The 19,833-nt window shown below is 37.5% G+C and overlaps 1 protein-coding gene across 1 annotated transcript; it reads left to right on the forward strand.

Annotated features, from left to right (window-relative positions):
* Nucleotides 1-777: 777 nt before the first annotated feature.
* LOC149202914 (cytochrome P450 78A4-like) lies at nucleotides 778-2,699 on the forward strand. The gene is made up of 2 exons (XM_089400073.1): nucleotides 778-1,824; nucleotides 1,929-2,699. Exons 1-2 carry the CDS (start codon nucleotides 823-825, stop codon nucleotides 2,559-2,561), a joined length of 1,635 nt encoding a protein of 544 aa, XP_089256199.1. The 5' UTR covers nucleotides 778-822; the 3' UTR covers nucleotides 2,562-2,699.
* The last annotated feature ends 17,134 nt before the right edge of the window (nucleotides 2,700-19,833 follow it).

Here is a 19,833-nt window from a genome sequence, read left to right on the forward strand (position 1 = left end):
TTTTTGGTTCATTCAATTACAAGAAAAAATGATATGAACAAGTGTTACGTGAAATGTTTTGTGATTTTTTAAGCATGTAGTATAGATAAGTAATAGTTTGTAATAAAGCAATTTACAAATTAAGAATCTCCATAAAAAAAAATTAAAAATCAATCTACATAATAAAATTTATATATATATATATATGTTTTACTTGTTTATTAATTATTTTTATCACCCATAATAATAATAAAATTATAATCGGGTGAATTGTGATTTTCAGATATCTTTCTGAAATCTTTGTTCCTTGACCTCTCCACATTTGAGAGCATATGATGTTCACTGATACACGTTTGACCTCCCACTTGTGTAGGGTTTTATTAATGGATATCAGTCTCAGGGTGTCGTCACTCTTTCCACCTCTGCTTTCATAGAACAAATATTTACTGACAAAGCTGCCCTCTCATCACATCTGTCTGACGGCGTGACAAAGCTCTCTCATCACATCTGTCTGACGGCGGACAAGATTGATGACATCAATCATAATGGAATGAATTGCCGAGCAAGGAGGAATTAATATCGTGCATCCATGCATCGCCATCTAGGATGACGTGGAACACATTCAATGGAGTTGGTATTCCCTGTTCCACTAGGAAAGTAAATCGGGCTGGATAAGGCCGGAGATGGTGCACGTTATTTTCTTGTCGGTCCTCGTGACCCCCCCTGCTTCACTCCTCCGGCTATAAGAAGGCGTGCGCTCTTCTTCCAGACGTCCTCTCCTCTTCCATTTAACTCGCTTTCCATTCATTCATTCCATAATTACTTACGTCTGTATCTTAGGCCATGGAGAATGCTGAATCCTCTTCAACAAGGGGCTGGTGGCTCTACGCCATTTTTCTTACAAAGAATGGAGTACCTGACCATGTATTACATTCCACGGACCATGTTTCTACAGTGGGGCAGTGGTCACTCTATATAGGACTGCTTATTGTTGCTGTTTGTGGTGCAATGGTCTCTTGGTTCAGCCCTGGAGGATGTGCATGGGCTGCTGCGAGACACAAGAAAGCTATCAACATTCCTGGCCCCAAAGGATGGCCCGTTATCGGAAGCCTCATGGACATGAGCGTCGGACTTGCTCACCGAAATCTTGAGTATCTGGCTCGTCTCCATGGTGCCAAGAAAATCATGGCCTTTAGCTTGGGCTCAACGCCAGCCGTGATTACATCGGATCCTGACGTGGCCAGAGACCTGCTCAGCTCCCCTCACTTCGCAGACCGACCACTCAAACAATCCGCTCAGCAGTTAATGTTCGGCAGGGCGATGGGGTTTGCGCCCAACGGTGACCATTGGCGACTCCTGCGAAGAATTTCTGCTACTCATCTCTTCTCTCCACGCCGAATTGCGGCCCACGAAGTCGGTCGTCAGGTGGACTGCACGACAATGCTTTCCGACATAAGGGATGAGTCTGATATTAATGGCGGCGCCGTCACGCTCCGTCGACATCTCCAGAAAGCGGCCCTTAATAATATAATGGGAAGTGTCTTCGGTCGACGGTCGGTGGATGCCGAGACTGAGAAGAATCTTCGCGAGATGGTGAATGAGGGATTCGAGCTCCTTGGAGCATTCAACTGGGCTGATCATCTGCCATGCCTACGAGTGCTCGATCCACTCAGAATCCACAGCCGCTGCGCTCGGCTTGTTCCGCGTGTTACATCGTTTGTGAAGAACATCATCGACGAGCACCGACAGAGGGATGACACGGCCGACTCAGACTTTGTGGATGTCCTGCTTTCGCTCCGAGGAGACGACAAGCTCGACGACGATGATATGATCGCAGTTCTATGGGTAACATAATTAAGCACGACACAACTATTATTATTTTTGTGTTAGAATTAAAAGTTTTATGGTTAGAATTAAAAAAATTCGTCTCTTATTTTGGTTTGATGCAGGAAATGATATTCCGCGGCACAGACACAACGGCTTTGCTTACAGAATGGGCAATGGCACAACTGTTGCTCAATCCGCAAGTGCAAAGCAAACTTCATGGAGAGCTGGACGCGCTTGTCGGGCGCAACAGAAGCGTAACAGAAGCCGACATCGAGAAGCTGCCGTATCTACAGGCGGTGGTGAAAGAGTCTCTGAGAATGCATCCGCCGGGGCCTCTCTTATCATGGGCCCGCCTCTGCACGGAGGATTGGTTCATGGCAAACGGGATGTGCGTTCCGGCGGGCACGACGGCGATGGTGAACATGTGGTCCATTACCCACGATCCGGACATCTGGGAACGTCCCCATCAATTCCGTCCAGAGAGGTTTCTCCCATCGGAAGGCGGACAACATGTGGATGTCCGGGGAAACGACCTGCGGCTTGCACCTTTTGGTGCCGGTCGTCGCGTGTGCCCGGGCAAGGCTCTGGGTCTCCGGACCGTTCAGCTGTGGGTGGCTAAACTGTTTCATCATTTCACATGGGTGCCTTCTCCTAACCATCCGGTGGACCTGACAGAGAAGCTTAAACTATCATGTGAAATGGCAACGCCCCTTACAGCCATACCTGTGAGCAGGATCCCACTTCCTTCAACTTAACAACAATTCCGTGCCGCTATACTGTGTCCTAATTCGCTCATGGGCTTTTACTGTATTATTCCCTGCTCACAACCACCAACTTATATATAAAACAACGTTTTCTTTGTACTTATTCCCTTATTACGGCCACAACCTTACACATAGAAACAGCATTTCCTAATTCATTTTCTCGTAGATGACTGTAAGAAATTTCGATTTTGTACAGACAATATTGAAACTTTGGAGTTATTTCGATTTAGTAGAGATGATTTTAAGATATTAAAAGGCCCGGTATAATTATTGTAATTTCGATTTTGTACGGACGATTTTAAGATATTAAAAGGCTTGGTATGATTATTGTAATTTTAAAGAAAGTTCGGGTTAGAATCTGGGAAAACAATTTGCGATCAAATTTTGATTTTTAATTATTTAGAATATGTTTAATTTTTAATTATTCAAAATTATAAATTAATTAAATATTTTAAAAAATTAAAATATTCTAAAATTTAAAACTCAAATTTATAATTCTAACACAACTTTATAAAATTTTAGACAAATTTCACCTTAAAAATATAAACAAAACAAACCACTAACCACTAGAAATTAAATAATAACAATCAGACTAAAATATATTTGAAAACGCTTATCTCGATGAAATGGGTTTCGTTTTCTAATAGTACTGTTATTTGATTGTTATATTTGGAAACGCATCTCTCGATGAAGTGGGTTTCGTTTTCTAATAGTACTGTTATTTGATTGTTATTTTTTATTTCATTGATACATTATGAAATTATAATATTTTATTTTTAAATTAATAAAATAATATAAAAATATATGTATTTATTAATTGTGTTTTTTAAAATTAAATTTTATTAATTTTAAAGGAACAAGTTATATCATGAAATCAGACACATAAAGTATGTTGGGATGATTCATGAGTTTTAGTGAGCAATCTATTACAAGTAAAGATAATGTTGTTTCTTAATATTTTTGAGAAAGTATTATAGCAATTAGATGAGTCAAATTTGATAGTCTTTTCTCACTATTTGAATAATGAAACTTATGGTTGGGTTTCAGCCTAAACTTCTCTCATTCTCCTTTGCCAAAATACTTTCCTCTACTGAGGGGTGAATTAATGCTACTAGGGGTTGCCTTGTAACTTGAGAGGCTTAGTTGTTAGGAGATGTATTTTGTTGTTGGGAGTTGTTCTTCCTTTGACTTCCAAAAATCTCCGTATCTAATGCTAACTTCAAATCTCTCCATCCATAGTAGCTTCTCTTTGGATCCTCATTACAAAACGCCCCTTTTGAAGAGGGACATGCATTCTCAAAGTGCCCAAGATGTTGGCAATTTCTACACCTAAAAGTCATGTTTTCATAGTCCAATGGCTGGGCACACGCCTTACCCTCCCACTGGAGGACAATTTTATCTAGTAAACCTTCATTGAAGTCCACTTCCATGCATATGCAGATGAAACTTAGAAATATGTTGTCAATCTTTTCTATCTACTTTGATGAAGAAACCTAGAGAGTCACCAACATCCTCTAAGATCTCTCGCCAACTCCCTTGAAGAGGAAATTTTGGAAGTCTAACCCAAATAGGAATAGGCAAGGTCTTCATGGTAGGAGGATTAAACTCTAAAAACCATGTTGAATGAAGAGACCATCCCAGCCCCAAAACTAGGGCCCCTAATAAAAAATGTTATTTCAGTCTTCTAGATCTTTGAAGAAAACCACGAAATATCCTTTCAAGAAAAATAACAAATCTATATTTTGGGACCAGTTCTAGTACGCCTAATCGTGGAGGGTAGATGTCAAGGTCAAAAGATGTTAAAACAACATATAATCCCTCATCTTTTAAAATATGTTGTTCTCTTATTAATGATGACATTCACAATTTCAAGTTCACCTGCCTCCCACACTTCACCATTTTTCCGAAAATCCTCCCAACTGGGCAACTCACTTTCACCAGACCCCGCATGAACTGTGCACTACGCAATCTCAACCCTCAGTGATGCAACCCTGCTACCTGGAACTGCATAGTGCGTAGTCACTAGTCCCCTGGGAAGTTGAACTGCGCAATTCCAGAGCTGAGCAGACTGCCTTCATCCCCATAATTGCATAGTAGCTTCTCCTTCTTCTCCCACTTCAATGGAGGAAATTCTAGAATAGCTCAAGAAGACTACAATGAAGACTCACTCCTCCAATCTGCAAGAGGATGTCACCATTCACAACTCTAATCTCAACGTTGATATAGATTTTCGTTATCCTCTATCTTATTCACATCATGACTCTTTGTACCATGACCCACTTGGTCAATCTGCTTCACCAACCAATTTTTCACATTCTCTTGGTTCTCAAGCTGCTGGCTGAAAATTGTGATCAGGTATAAGGTAGTCACATTACGCAGGAAAATCAGCGGAAAGGTGAGGACACTATCAATTTTTCCTCTATGTTTCGAAATCTTTCATGTCAAAGCAATGAGTTTCCATTATTAAACAATTCTCAACCTTCTAATATTGGTGGAAAATCCAGTAAAATTAATCCTTCCAATCAACCCCCAGGCTTGGGCATTAATCGTTCCAATGATGATAATTTTATTTCTTTGTGTCGTGAAGAATTCCCAAGCACATCATATGATATTGTGGTTCCTCATGAAGATTTTAATTTGGATCTAGAATCTTCTTCGGTCAAAGAAGGTGTTCATATCGAAACTTCCCCTTCACCTCACTATCATTTTTGTCCTACCATTCGCAACACATTCACTTGCGATGAGGATACTCCATGTTCTTTTGTTTCTTCGTCTGATGAGTCCTTGATTGACACAAGGTGGTGAGGTTGTCCATGATGAAATTGAAAACAGTAAAATCGTAGAAAACTCTTCCCTACCCCTCATCGTCTCTTCTTTTGCATGAAGGCAACTCTTCAAATATTCTTGCTCATGAGATCTCACCAATTCATTTTTCCTTGAATGAGCTATTAGAAGGGCCTCTTCAATTGACTAATCTGATTTTTGTTGAAGCTGAAAAAATTGGTGAAACTTCTGACAGAGATAGTTTCCATCCGGAGAGAAGTTTTGAAATTAGCAACAGAAGCCACCCTCAAACAATGCATGATCTGGTTCAAGCTTCAAAATGTGATGCTACAATCTTGGAAAGTTCCGGGACTTGCCAGGGAGTCGAGGCACTTCAACTTCCATTGAAGGTTATGTCAGGATCTCGCGACTCTGTTAAGCCCCCCAAACTAAATCAGATCTAGTTTCTCTCAAAAAATCTGTCTATCTGCATGGTTTCACTTGCTGTGGATTTATGTATTAATTTTTTTTGGTGTTTCGGGTGTGATCTTTCGAATTTTCAATATTTTAATTCTGACCAAATTCAAGAATATGTTATAGTTCATTCATCTTCATGAAAATTTCTCACATAAAACTCTGGTTGGGAACATACATCTCTCATGAAGTAATGAAATTGTGAATTTGATCATCTCAAGAACTATCTTTGCCTGCAAGAATCATACTTATCGAATTTCTCCCTTAATGGTTAGATCCCCGGTCTTCTTGGGAATCTTGTATTGCAATTTTTCCCTTTTATCACACCAAAACTATCCTTGAATGATAATGAATGCACAAGTTGTCACACGAATGCAGTTCATCTCCATTCACCATGCCTCAACTGGTCTCATGCATTCATGGTGCTAGCATCACTTTTGAACTCTTTTGATGACCATGATGCTTGTACAACTAGTCACAAGTTGTAGGAAAGTGGTCTGGCATATCTAGCTCGCAAGGAACTTGGTTCAATTTTTCAGAGCATTCGCAAGATTGTTCAAATTGTTTTCTTTTCCATTTATTACAAACTAGGAAACTAATGCTTCTACTAGCTCATCTGATCATTTCTCTATCTTGGGTAAATTTCATTCAGCTTATCATCTTCCCATCATCACATCCAATGAAAGTTGATTCACACTCCTTGATATTCATTGTTTAACATCTCTCTGTTCAAATTTTTGTCAAGCAGGTGAGGGACTTCAGCCTCCTTTGATGGTTATGGTAGGTCCTCATTGTCTTGGCATGATTTCCGAGAATTATTAGATCTATTTTCCCTTATCAAATTCCCATCGTGATGCTGCGCTTTGAATTGAAAATTAATATTTTCAAAGATCACGAGGCTTTCAAGAGGGCCATCATGAATTTTATGATCCAATCATTGAATGGTTGGAACAATCCCACTTGGAAATATCTGTTGTAGAAAGAAAGTTTCAATCCTTCCTTGCGCTTCCTAAGAATCTCGGTGTAGATGAAAACATGTTATGAAACCAGCTCAAGAAAAGATAGAAAAGATAGATCAACGCCTTAGAATTCAGCCTCTTCGAGGGGGAAACCTCCTTTACATTACATAAATGAACAATTCTTGGATGATACAAATGAAAAGACCTCCTTTCTATATATAGGAGTCTAAGGGGTCATAACATAATCAAAGCCAACATAACAATAATAATGTAAGGGCACAATAATAACAATAGTGGGCTTCTATGTGGCACAATAGTAACAATATGGGCACTACATGGGTACATCAATATAATAAGTGGATTGTACTAATAACAATAAGGGGTTACACTAGTGGTATAGGGGCCTAACATGCCCCTCTCCTTCAAAAAGTGTTGTCCTCAACGCTTGAGTAGTTCTTGATGCTTCTGTATAAAATTCTTGTCCTCCCATGTGGAATCTTCAGTGGGTAAGTTCTTCCACTTGATGAGATACTCTGAAATTGATCGATTTCGTAGCTGTCGGGTTCTTGTTTCTGTGACTACTCCAGGTTTCAATATGATTTTTCCTTCCTCTTCAATTTCTAACAATATTGTTTGAATTGGGATCTTTTGCAACTTTTGAATAAGTGGCCATACTTCTTCGTCCTTCTTCCATTCATCCCTTGCTTCGTTTATCCAATCTGGTTGGATAATAGAAATAGCACAAAACAATGCTTCCACATCCTCATCCTTGAAGAGTCTTCCCATTCAGTAAGGTCGCCATTTTTTAAGTGCATGTAGTGTTGCCAACATTTCCTTCTCATAAATAGCTTGTTTGAGATGTAGCAGTAAAAATACCCAATCACCTACATCAAAACATTTTTCACTATGATGTTGATCTACCTATTGTTTCATTTGATTTTGCACCGAAGTGGCTTTATCCATTAAAAGTTGGAGAACTTGTTGTTGATGCTCAATGTGATATTTCTCTGCTTGAACCTTTTTCTTCTTGATATGTCCTTCTATCTCTAGAGTTTGAGGAGTGGTAATTTCTTCCAATCCTTTACAAGATATGGTCGGATTCATTTCTTGATGCTCGATGTGATCTTTCACCTCTTGAACATTTTTCTTCTTGATATGTCCTTCTATCTTGATAGTTTGAGGAGTGGTAATTTCGACCAATGAATTACAAGATATGGTTGGATTCATTTCTTCTTTCTCGATGTGATCTTTCACTTCTTGCACCTTTTTCTTCTTGATATGTCCTTCTATCTTGAGAGTTTGAGGAGTGGTAATTCTTGCCAATGCTTAACAAGATATGGTCTGATTCATTTCTTCTTTCTCTGGGGTTGGGTCCTAGCGTATATCCTCTTCTTTTGATGTTTCTTGATCCTTTTCTTCCTCCTATTCATATTCTATGTAAAATAATTTCTTCTTAGCACACTTATGACCTTTAGTGCATTTGCTATCACAAATGTAACAAAACCCTTTTTCTCTGTTTTCTTCCAATTGTTGTGGTGTAACCCTTGTAGGTTGTGGAAGTCTAGGAGAAACAACACTTCCATCTTTATAGTTGTGAGGGGTATGCTTCCCGGTTTCCATAATTTTGCTTTCCACTATGTCACAAAGCCCTTTTACTCTTTCCAATTGTTGTGGTGTTGCTCTAAAGAAGGTGTTGCTCTTTGTATCCTCATAATGTGCTATCATTTCCTTCGTGAAAATTGACCACGTAACACGTTGTTTACGAGAACAAAGCCCTTCATACCATAAAAATTGATCCAGTTCTAAATATGAAAATGCAATACATACCTTTTGTAACAGTGGTACACTATGTAGATCAAAATATTGCTCCATCTGAAGTATCCAATTTACCGGATCCTTTCCATCAAACTTCCTCATTTTGCTTTTTCTTTATTTTAGGAGCTCGATCTTGAAACGACTGTAATTCTGTACATGCGGATCTTTAAGTTCTGAAATTGCGACCTATAGTAGCCCTCTATGTACTCTTTTCAATGCCACCAGTCTGACCCAAATTGGATTCTCCAAAAAAGAGTTATGCACAATCTCCCAATATGACCTGATTATAGACCTTTCCAGAAGAGCAAACTTGTATGAAGTTCCACGTGTCACTATTTCGACCTTTGGCTCTGAAAAATATATAGAAGAAACTACATTCCGTCCTATTTCTGTACCTTCTTACGAAATTTCAATCCAATTCTCAGAGAGAAAGTTATGACGATTTTCCCCAGGTCACTTGTTTGGAATGTAATTCAGGAGTCTGCAAAAAGACCAACTTATGTAGATCATATCTCCAAAAATATAGCGCGAAAAGCTCTGAAATTCGAATCCTAGATTCAACGTGATTTCTTCTCAAATGGGTTTTTTTTAATGTCTGAAACGTCGTAGAAAAAAGTTACAGCGAAAATGCCACGATGACCTGTTTGGAGCAGCGAACCCCTAGAATCCAAAGCTCTGATACCAAATGTTATGGAACTAGCTCAAGAAAAGATAGAAAGGATAGATCAATGCCTTAGAATTTAGCCTCTTCTAGGGGGAAACCTCCTTTACATTACATAATGAACAATTCTTGGATGATACAAATGAAGAGACCTCCTTTCTATATATAGGAGTCTAAGGGGTCATAACATAATCAAAGCCGACATAAAAATAATAATGTAAGGGCACAATAATAACAATAGTGGGCTTCTATGTGGCACAATAGTAACAATATGGGCACTACATGGGTACATCAATATAATAAGTGGGTTGTACTAATAACAATAATGGGTTACACTAGTAGTATAGGGGCCTAACAAAACATATCCTGAACATGCTTTCAAGGTTTGTTTATAAATGGTATTCATCAAAACGGTAAGCATGTGGATTGGGTTAAATTAGTAGTTGTAGCACATCTTTCTTCCCACAGGCAGGACCTTCTGTTTCTTATGTAGGATTTTCAAGTTTTTCTATCTTCTGTTGCACATTACTTTATATATGTTTTAATCGTTCATATATTTGTGGATGCAGGTCAGAACAATCACGATGGCTTCATTGAAAATTTGATTTTACGTGACCTTGACCTTCTGTACTCGTTCTCCGTAGTCCATCCTCGTTTCCTTGTTTTGATTCTACATCATGTTTGCTTTAGTCATTTTGTTCTCTTGTCTTTTGATTTTGTTTCTTGGTTTTATGTTTCCTTTCTTTTTTCTTTATTTTCTTCCTTGTTGGGTTTTCCTTTTGGTTTTCATCATATATGAATAAGTGTTGTGTCTTCCTTCTTTGTGGCTTCCGAGTGTGTATGTGGCTAAAGTTCAAAGAATCCTGTGACACTTCAACATTTGGCCAATCCTATGATCGGTTTCCTTGTAATTGGCTGTATCTTTTGGCCGATGAAGTTCTGATAGAAAATATGATCTGTCCGTGCGGAGAACTTTGGTCCAACCATGGACTTATGCCCACTCTCGGAACATCATGCCTATACTCAGTTTTATGCTTTAGTGTTTCAAGCTTATCCAACTAGTAGAAATGGAGAAGGGGAAATCTAAATGAGAAAACCTAAATCATAGTTCTTTATATGCTTCTCTGAAGGAACAACCTCTCATACTCTCAATAAGTCAGGATCCCTCTTCCACCCCAAAATATATAAGTGTCAATGCACAATTGTCTTTAATAAATAAATGAAGGTGAAAGAAGATAAAGGTTTCATGTGCAAAGAGGTAAAGCGAGCAACTCCACCGGGGTATTGTCCAGGCTCACTGGTAGTGGAGCAATGTCAATGTTCCTGCATGACTCCGTCAGGGTACTGTCCAGGCCTACTGGAAACAGAGCAACACTAGAGATGAAAAAATATACTTTGAAACTCCTAAGCTCACAAGATAAACTACCCTCCTAATTCGAAACACTGTGATTTGGTTGAATCTTATGTTGTGTTCAATTGAGAAGGTACAAATGGGACCATGTCTACCCATGGGGTAAGTGGGGAATCCAAAGTAATCTACATGATGAATCAATACTCCCTAAAGGATCAAGGCCCTGCACTAGAAACGAACCAAGACAGAGAATCTAGAATTCAATGAGTGTGTCACCAAGTGTTGTAGCGGCTGCAAAACCCTCCAAAGCTTTGGTCTATACTTGAATTTTGGAGCCTACTATGGATCTTGTGATCGATTGTTCCTTAGTCACTTATTGGTAAGTTTATGATCTCAAGTTCCCTTCTTCAATCTTAAGAGGTGTTCACCCTTTTATCTTTATATAATATGTGTCATCTTTGGGCATGGGATTATCGCTTGTCATACAAAGGGAAATTTGTTTTGCTTCAAGGGGAAATAGTTGTGAGAATCGGTTGTTCTCATTACATAGACATTTTTTGCACTCTTGAACAAGTGTCACCTTTATCCTCCCAAAGTCTATCATCGGAGCCGCACTTGTCATACACTGCAATGAAGGTTGTTGAATTAAGCGAAGTATGTTTTTATATGTTTTGAATGGTCTATGTTGTACCATTAAGTGTTAAAGTGTGAGATCATAGTCAAGTTCTATCACTCTTCACATTGCTTCCACTGATCCCACACTTAGCCAAATTCAAGAGTTTCCCTAGCAACCTACCCTCATCCAACTTTCCTGAATTGCACACTTTGCATCTGCAACCGTCAAAATTTTCCCTTACCCACTAGAGGTACACAATGCGTAGAAAGCCCAGCCTCCCTTGGCAACCAAAACTATGCAATGGTTTCCTCTAGTTTCCTTCTCTCAACTGGAATCCACCTTCTCCAAAAACTATGCATTTTTGCCCCTCAGGCATCTCAGCTGCCCAATCTACCTTGCCTCTTAAAACTACATAGATGTGTCCTCCCAAGGCCTCATCCCACAGCAGCCACTGCCCATGTAAACTGTGCAATTTTATCTCTTAGTGGCCATGGAGATGGATGACATGCTAAATGAATCTCAAGGAGTTGAGGATAAAATATAAGGATACCAAGGAACCCAAGGTAAGATAGAAGATCGAGACCACATGAAGATTCCATCTCATGCATAACCCTTCAGAGGGTAGGTATGGAAAACAAAGTCCATCTTTTAAAATACACCTCTTAGTGTAGCTCGAAAGACTGTTTATCATTTTCATATCATTATGTCTTCAACGACATGCATGGTTACAAGCACTGAAAGTCATTCCATGTGTTTATCTAAGTGTCTTACTCCCTTTCACTTATTGGATCAATTGTCAACTTTCAGCATGTTTTTTTTTCATGGCACATTTGCGACCCTTTTGGATGACCTCAAAGGTTAGTATTTGTGTATAGAATTTTTCCAAGCCATGTAAACACCTACCGCAGTCATACACAAAGTTTTAAGCATTGTCGCACAAGTGTCGTCATGATCGCCCTAAGTCTATCTCAAGTGTCGCACTTGTTGCTTTTTATTTTAGGACAGTCTCACAGAGGGTAATATTTTGTCTTGTTGTTTTGTTGGTCTTTGTTGTTGTGTCGACATATTATGTTAAGTGTATGATCACAATTTGAAGTTCCTCACAAGTTCACCTGCCTCCCACACTTAGCCATTTTTCTGAAAATCCTCTCGACTTGAAAACTTGCTTTCACCGGACCCTAAATAAACTGCATATTGTGTAGTCTCAGCCCTCAGTGATGCAACCCTGTTGCATGGAACTGTGCAGTGTGCAGTCACTATCCCCCAGGGAACTTGCACTATGTAATTCTAGAGATGAGCAGTCTGCCTTCATCCCTAGAATTGTGAAGTAGATTCTCCTAGCCTGACCCAAACTGCGCATTTCGTAAGATCAATCATCAAGCTTCCTCCTTACTTGTAAGAACCCTACAATGTGTAGAGAATGAAGCCTGCCTTACCTCCCATAACTACGTAAAAGTATCTCTGGAGTGTCCTCCCTCAGTCGGGACTCACTAACCTCAAGAACTGCATAGATCTGTCCTCCTAGGCCCCTCTATTTCCCAGTCCTACCTTGCCTCTAAAAACTACATAGACCTTCCTCCTAGGGTCCCATCTTGCAACATCCACTAATGGTCTCAACTCTGCAATATTGTCTCCCAATGGCCTCTGCGCAATTTTCCCTGACAATGAAGACTGTGCTCAAGAGTTCCTCAACCAAGCCTCAGTTGCGCTCTACGCAATCTTAGTGACCAATCTCCCTCCCTATCACCTGGAATTGTGTAATACATAGTTACTGGGCCCTCTTTCCCATCCTATCACTTGTCCTCGACTCAGTCCATGGATAACAGTGCATCATCTTAGACTAGGGAGTTTTTGGATTTGATGTCATCCCGTCATGAATGAATTGCAGGAATAGGTACATTGCTAGATCATGAATAGATGATGAAGAAGAAGGAGGAGTGAACATTCTAGAATACTCATTTACAATTGGATGAAAAAAGAAACTTGTCAAGCACAAGCAAAGGGAACACATGCATGCAACCACCTCTCCAGACTAAAGATCGTTTAATACCCCACATCATCAAGCTATGCAGAGGAGAAGAGAAAGCACATACAAGAACACATCCATCACTCAGTAGCAACAACAGCTTGACATTTCCACCTTAGCAAGATAGGCCATGTCAACAGTATCATGTCAAGTCGTGTCATGAGTTGTCAAAGGACACATCACTATTATGGGCCATGTCTATTGTAAATCGATTGTAATGTAAAGTGGAAGTCCAATGGACATGCATGAATATGAAGAGTCATGTCAGTTGAAAATTCATAGGATGTTGAATAGTCATGAGGGTATTCGAAGAGTCACAAGGGTCAAGCATCACCCCTTGTTTATATATACCCCCTCATTGTACGAGAAAAGGACTTTTTACCTTGGCTCCTCCCACAAATCATAGAGAGTTTTAGTAAGCTCTTCGAGGAGCGAGGAGTGGCTTCAATGTCCCACTACTGGGGCTAGTGATGTATGATTTAAATATGTTTCTTGGAACTTTTTCCTAATATAGTAGCTTGGTCAGGCCGACACGTTTCATGGCATGACATGTGGATGTTTGTAAGACTATTCTTTGAGCATTTGTAATTCATGTTTGTTTCACATGTACTAAGATAGTTGAACTATTTTGATTGTTTTAGCACCTTGCTGGGAATGTGATGTATTGGTTATCATCGTTTTCTCATCCTTGTGGAATACTCTACAGGATACTAGACAGACCTTTCTCGCTCATTCGTTAAAGTGACGGTCACATCCGTTGTGGACTATTTCATTGGATGGTTGATGGATCTTTCCCTGTACTTCAGTTTTAACGACTGCCTCATCCATTGTGGACTATTCAACTCGACGTTGGCCAGACCTTCCTGGTTCGTGTGTGTCTCTTCCTAGGTGGTAGTATTACCTCTCACTTAGAGTCCCGATTTCCTCCCCCCTTTTGCAGTAAGAGAACTTTGACATAGTTGTGTTGCATTATCACTAGGCACACTTACCTTATTGTTCGAAGATACCATTGCATCACTCTCCCGTGTTGACAGCTAGAGCCAAGGAAGATCTTTGAGTATTTGGCAACTGGGCCTTTATACTCGATGGGACTCCTATACCAAATGGTGTGAGGTCTAATTGGGAGTTCATATCATGGATATCCCCTTGGTTGATGGATTTCCAGCACCATCAATAGCTCCTAAAGTTAGAATTGAGTCCATGCTAATAGTAGCGCAACTCAATCTACTTAATTTTCAAGGAGTTATAGCTGGCGAGGAAGAATCATACAACTAGTAACCCTCACGGTCAAAAGAAAAGAAAAGAAATAAAAATCCTAACCCTAAACAAAAAATGTATAAAAGGTGGAAAATCAATCAATTCGCTAAGGTTTGTACCTGAGATTACTGTAGTGACTCGGCTACAAGAAACTTATAAATTAAAGAAAAAGAAATGACTATAATGTCTTTATGCATGAGAAAATAAAAAAACAACAACACTCTTATTAATGTCAAACATTAGGAGCATAAATAAAGAAATCAAGTGTATAATACTTATTTATACAACAATTAAATATAATTGTTAAAGAGTATTATTAACCCCTTTATTATGTAATTCTAATTAAACCAAATGAACCTAGTGGGAACTGAGACTATGACAACCAAGTCGCGTGACTTTTAACTTTACCATTAAACTACACAAAACTTGTGTAATTAACTCTTTAATCATATAGTCGTTATATATATATATATATATATATATATATATATATATATATATATATATATAAAAAATGAAACCTTTATTCATTATGTGAAATGTATGATTTAGTTATTTAATGATTAAGATTTATTTTATACAACATCTAAATGTTAAAAGGGACAAGTAGCAAATGAAAAGAAACCATTAAAATTGAGCATAAATAAAATACATACATAAATGAAACAAGATAGAAAACTTTAAAAATGAAAAGACGACTAACTAAACAAAATTTTAAACAAACTAAAAGTTAGGAGATTAGTAAACACATTATTTATAGAAATTAGGGTTACTATGAGAAATAGTAAAACATGGTAAAAAGAGCATAATTTACGTAAAAGAAAAGAAAACACATAAAATTAAAATTTTACAACTGTAGAAAATAAATTAAAACATTTATACAAAGGTAAAGTCTGGAAATTAATAAGAGAGAATTAGCCCAGTTGCCAAAGACCATAAAACAGTAAATTGATTAGCAAGGAAAGTTATTTATTTTAATACATTCTTAAGTACATTTTTTAAGGGTGAAATATGTGGAGAAATGGAAGGCGTTACATAGTTTTAAACTAGTTGACAGTGACCAACAAGATTTTGATCCTACATAATAATCATGAACTATGTACCAATTTAAGTGGTAAAACAATGAAACAAATGCAAGAACTAATTGACAGTGACCAACAAGATTTTGATCCTACGTAATAATCATGAACTTTGTACCAATTTAAGTGATAAAACAATGAAACAAATGCCAGAACATTCTTGATTTTGATCCTACATAATCATCATGAACTCTACACCAATTTAAGTGGTAAAATAATGAAACAAATGCAAGAAATAGTTGAGAGTGACCAACAAGATTTTGATCCTACATAATAATCATGAACTCTATACCAATTTAAGTTGTAAAACAATGAAACAAATGCAAGAACATTCTTTCCTTCTCCTGACCATAAATTGGTGGAGCTATGCAATCACTTTCTAGGAGGCACTCAAAAGAGACGTCCTGTAAACCTGGAAATTGCATCACATAAATAGAAGTTAATTGTACGAGGAGGGAAATTAGGAATAGAACAAAGAAATCCTTACTATTGGTCACCCTCACTCACTCATGGGTAACATCTAGGTGTGCTAAGAAGGAATCCCTTGTTTTTAGCAAAATGCTTCATTTTATAGATCTCCTCAGGAAGATTGGTGGTCTCAATCATTGCTAAATTATCGTCAGATGAATATCAAACAGTTGCATTCATTGAACTCTTTGGGAAACTTCTCTGCCTTAATCAAAATTTCTTTAAAACTTGATTATTTGATACATATGTGTTTGTTCCATGCACTTATTGAATGAACTATATATATATATATATATATATATATATATATATATATATATATATATATATATATATATATATATATATATATATATATATATATATATATGGAGTACATTCTCCCTTTTCCTTTATTAACAAGTGGGAAGCCACTCCGTGTAACGAATTCATCACATGGAATGCAAAGAAATTAGCCAAAATTTATATGTTTTAATAAACTTGGCTTTATCATCTTCCCCTTTGATGTAGTAGGAATACAACATTCTATTTTATCTTTACCAATCCATACGTGTTTTCATTATCTTCCAATGGGAAGCTTTTTGTCATAGATATTGTAAGCATTTATTAATTGATCGTCATTTGTTCGCTATTTTTTTATCTGTGACCCATGGCTCTACGATCTCAGTTTCTTTATCATGAAGTTTCTTGGTTTTTAATTTTCCTGGTGTTCTAGTGTACTCTTGCTTTTAAACTGAAAGAGGTGTCGCCATTTTTAACATAATTGTATTATGCAGTGAAGTAGTCTACAAAGTTCTATCCAACACTGATCTGAAGTGGAAAGTATTATATTGTTTGCTAAGGTTGTCTTCCAACAACCAATGCCAAAGTTAAAAACAATTGGAACATTCGTCCTCCATCGTGAGTTTAGCAAAATAAAAGGCATGCTTATTTGAAGGATGTACCACAACCATGGATTCGATGTCATCGTCTATTTCTCTATGTTTGCACTCATGATGTATTGATGTAATGAAATTAATCATGGACAATATATGTTTTTACAACCATACATATATCATTGGAAATCGATGCCAATAAAAATGTGCATCCAAAGTTCCATAATAAATATAATATCGAACGTTATTGGCCTCTTTGTCCTAGCATTACTTTCAGGCTTTAATTTTCTTCAACCCCTATGTGGGAGAAGTAGAGAGGGAGTAAAACATTGTCTACAGGCGTAATCTCCTAGTATCCTACTCAATTCTCATAAATTTTGGTTTCATATTCTATGTATCACATGACCATATGTCATTTGAAAATAACCTTTCCATTGATCTTGTTTATCGTCGTGGTCCAACTCAAAGGCCTATATTTTCTCATCATGTACTATTCAAATCCATAATACATTTCATCTTCACCAAAACCCATCTAGATGCTTGCAAGAATTTAATGGAAAGGAAGTTAGATTTCAATTGAATTATGTCATTTGTATTATTGTTGGATGGCAAGGTAGAACCTCTACATAATTAGCTCTTTTTATTTCAAATAAAATTAAAATCCGAAATCCCACATGGAATGCGACTTGATGAGTCACTATGTATATATTAAATTATTGTTTCCATCATAACTTCATAATACATGGCCATTGTTGGTGGTTGTGGGCCTTGATTGATGTGGCTTCAATAGCCATACAAACCTTGGGTAGGGATTAGTTGTAAATTATTTTCTTTAAATGAAAAGAACTATTTTATATCATTTATTCCACATCGACGGTGCAAAAAGAGCATGGGCCACATATACTATTCTTATGAGTCACCTAATTTGACGACAAGAACACATATGTAGTGGAGGGCTTTGGGACCTATGACATGGATCACTCTTGGTGCGTGAATGTGAAAGAAACTTTGTAATGTAAGAAAGAACTAAAGGAACCATAGTATTTATTTTAAAAACTATAGATCTAGCTCGAATCAAGAGTCACAATGCTTTCTAATATTTCTGGCAATTAGTGATGAATATAGGAAGGAAAAGGTGATGAATATAACATGAAATTTGACAAAGAGGACTTGAATGGTGATGTATAGATGCACAATGGTCCACGTATACACACTCCTTAAGATTTCGAGCAATAAGTAATGAATATAGCAAGGCTGAGGTTTGAATATAACATGAACTTTGCAAAGAGCACTTGGATGACAATGTAAAGATTCCAAATGGTCCGCCTATACACACCCATTTTTGTTAAAAACATAACATTTAATATTTGTTGTGGCACTTTAAGAATACCCTTATTTTTATGTTAGGAATCCCTTTAAGTAAACATAAGGTGAGGGTCAAACTACAATGGTGCATAAATATTGGGATTTTATAAAAGGCCACAAGTATAGGAGAACATTTTTATGACAAAAAAATATCAACGACACATCTTTTTAATGAAAAGAATCCTAGAGAAGATAGGGACAAAAAAATTGAGACCTTTTAAAATAATGAAATAATGAGAAGAGGACCACAATCATAATTGCATGAGACTTGAAACAACATAAGGTTAAGAGCTTAATAGAAGTGTTTCCTCTTTGTTAGAGAGAAAAGTTCCTCAAGGTAAGGGTTGACAACCTCAACGGAGCAGAGCAAGATAATCAATGAAGAGCAATCAAGCAAGCATGCCAAACATATGAATTACTAAACGTAGATTTGGAAACATACCTGGAAGTCCTACGTTTGATGATGTTCCCATAGGGTCCAAACCCTATGCTTCCTCCATAATGAATAGACCTAGTCAATTCACAAAAGCATATACATGATAGATAATTCAATGTGAATACATAAAAGATATGTTAGATCATCATATATAAGCATATCAATTATATTCATGAGACAATAACATATCAGGAACAAGACATGAGCTTCTTTATTGATTAACAACAATAGGTATAGGAAAGGTAGAACCTGATCCAAGCCAAAGCACCGATGAAGCCTTCCTCCGGATCTGTCCAGCCTGAGCCCCAAATACAACCTCTCTAATAAGTGCAAGGAGAATCTATAAAGATGATGAACATATCTACAAAGGAAACCAGGGTTTCCATAGAGATTGGGAGTGCATGAAGCATGGGAAAATCAGACTTGATTTAGGGGAAAAATGGGTATAATGTCGATATCCCTTCTCTTATGTCTTTTAGGCCTACCCAAGGGGTGTATATGTACCACTTGAAATTAGTTAATTTACTTATGCCACGAGCTCCTGTAGGTGGGCTCTCGGAAAACCCGGTGAACCCTACCCGAAAAATAGAATTTTATTTTCTTTTTTCATATTTTAAGAGGTATATGTGGGTATAGTACTATAGGAATTGTGTATGCACATGATTTAGTGTGGGGAGATTTGTGTATGGAATTTGTCATATTTTTTTTAATATATGATCAAGTCTACATGGGAAAATATTGCCCAAGGCCATATAAGAGCATCAAGTGTAAAGGAGTGCTAAATGATGCTATAACAGATGCCCCCTAATATATGAGATCAGAAGGGGTACCTAATGGCCTAAATATATTAAGTATAGAGAGAGGATTCATTCGAGAACCTAGGAGGAAATCACCAGATTCCAGCTAATCGAATACCTGTGGAAGGAGTCAGAAAGAAAACATATGTCTGAGGTAGGCATAACCATGCTCAGAAGTAATAAAGCATGTCCATTGATCAAGTATAAAGTGGATCCATAATGTATACATAAGTGAACAAAAAGTGTTGTAGAATACATAATGGTTCATTTGATCATAGCCGCAAAGGAACACAACAGAGCTATGTCTCAATATCACATATA

Source organism: Pinus tabuliformis, chromosome 2_1 (assembly GCF_031772625.1).
Source record: "Pinus tabuliformis cultivar Carrire ecotype Pingquan chromosome 2_1, CPIR1, whole genome shotgun sequence".
NCBI classification, from domain to species: domain Eukaryota; kingdom Viridiplantae; phylum Streptophyta; class Pinopsida; order Pinales; family Pinaceae; genus Pinus; species Pinus tabuliformis.

Excerpts from the sequence above, each read along its gene's own strand:
- LOC149202914 (XM_089400073.1), top strand. The coding sequence starts at position 823 with ATGGAGAATGCTGAATCCTCTTCAACAAGGGGCTGGTGGCTCTACGCC. Across the intron at positions 1,825-1,928 it reads ATATGATCGCAGTTCTATGG|GAAATGATATTCCGCGGCAC; the intron begins GTAACATAATTA and ends GGTTTGATGCAG.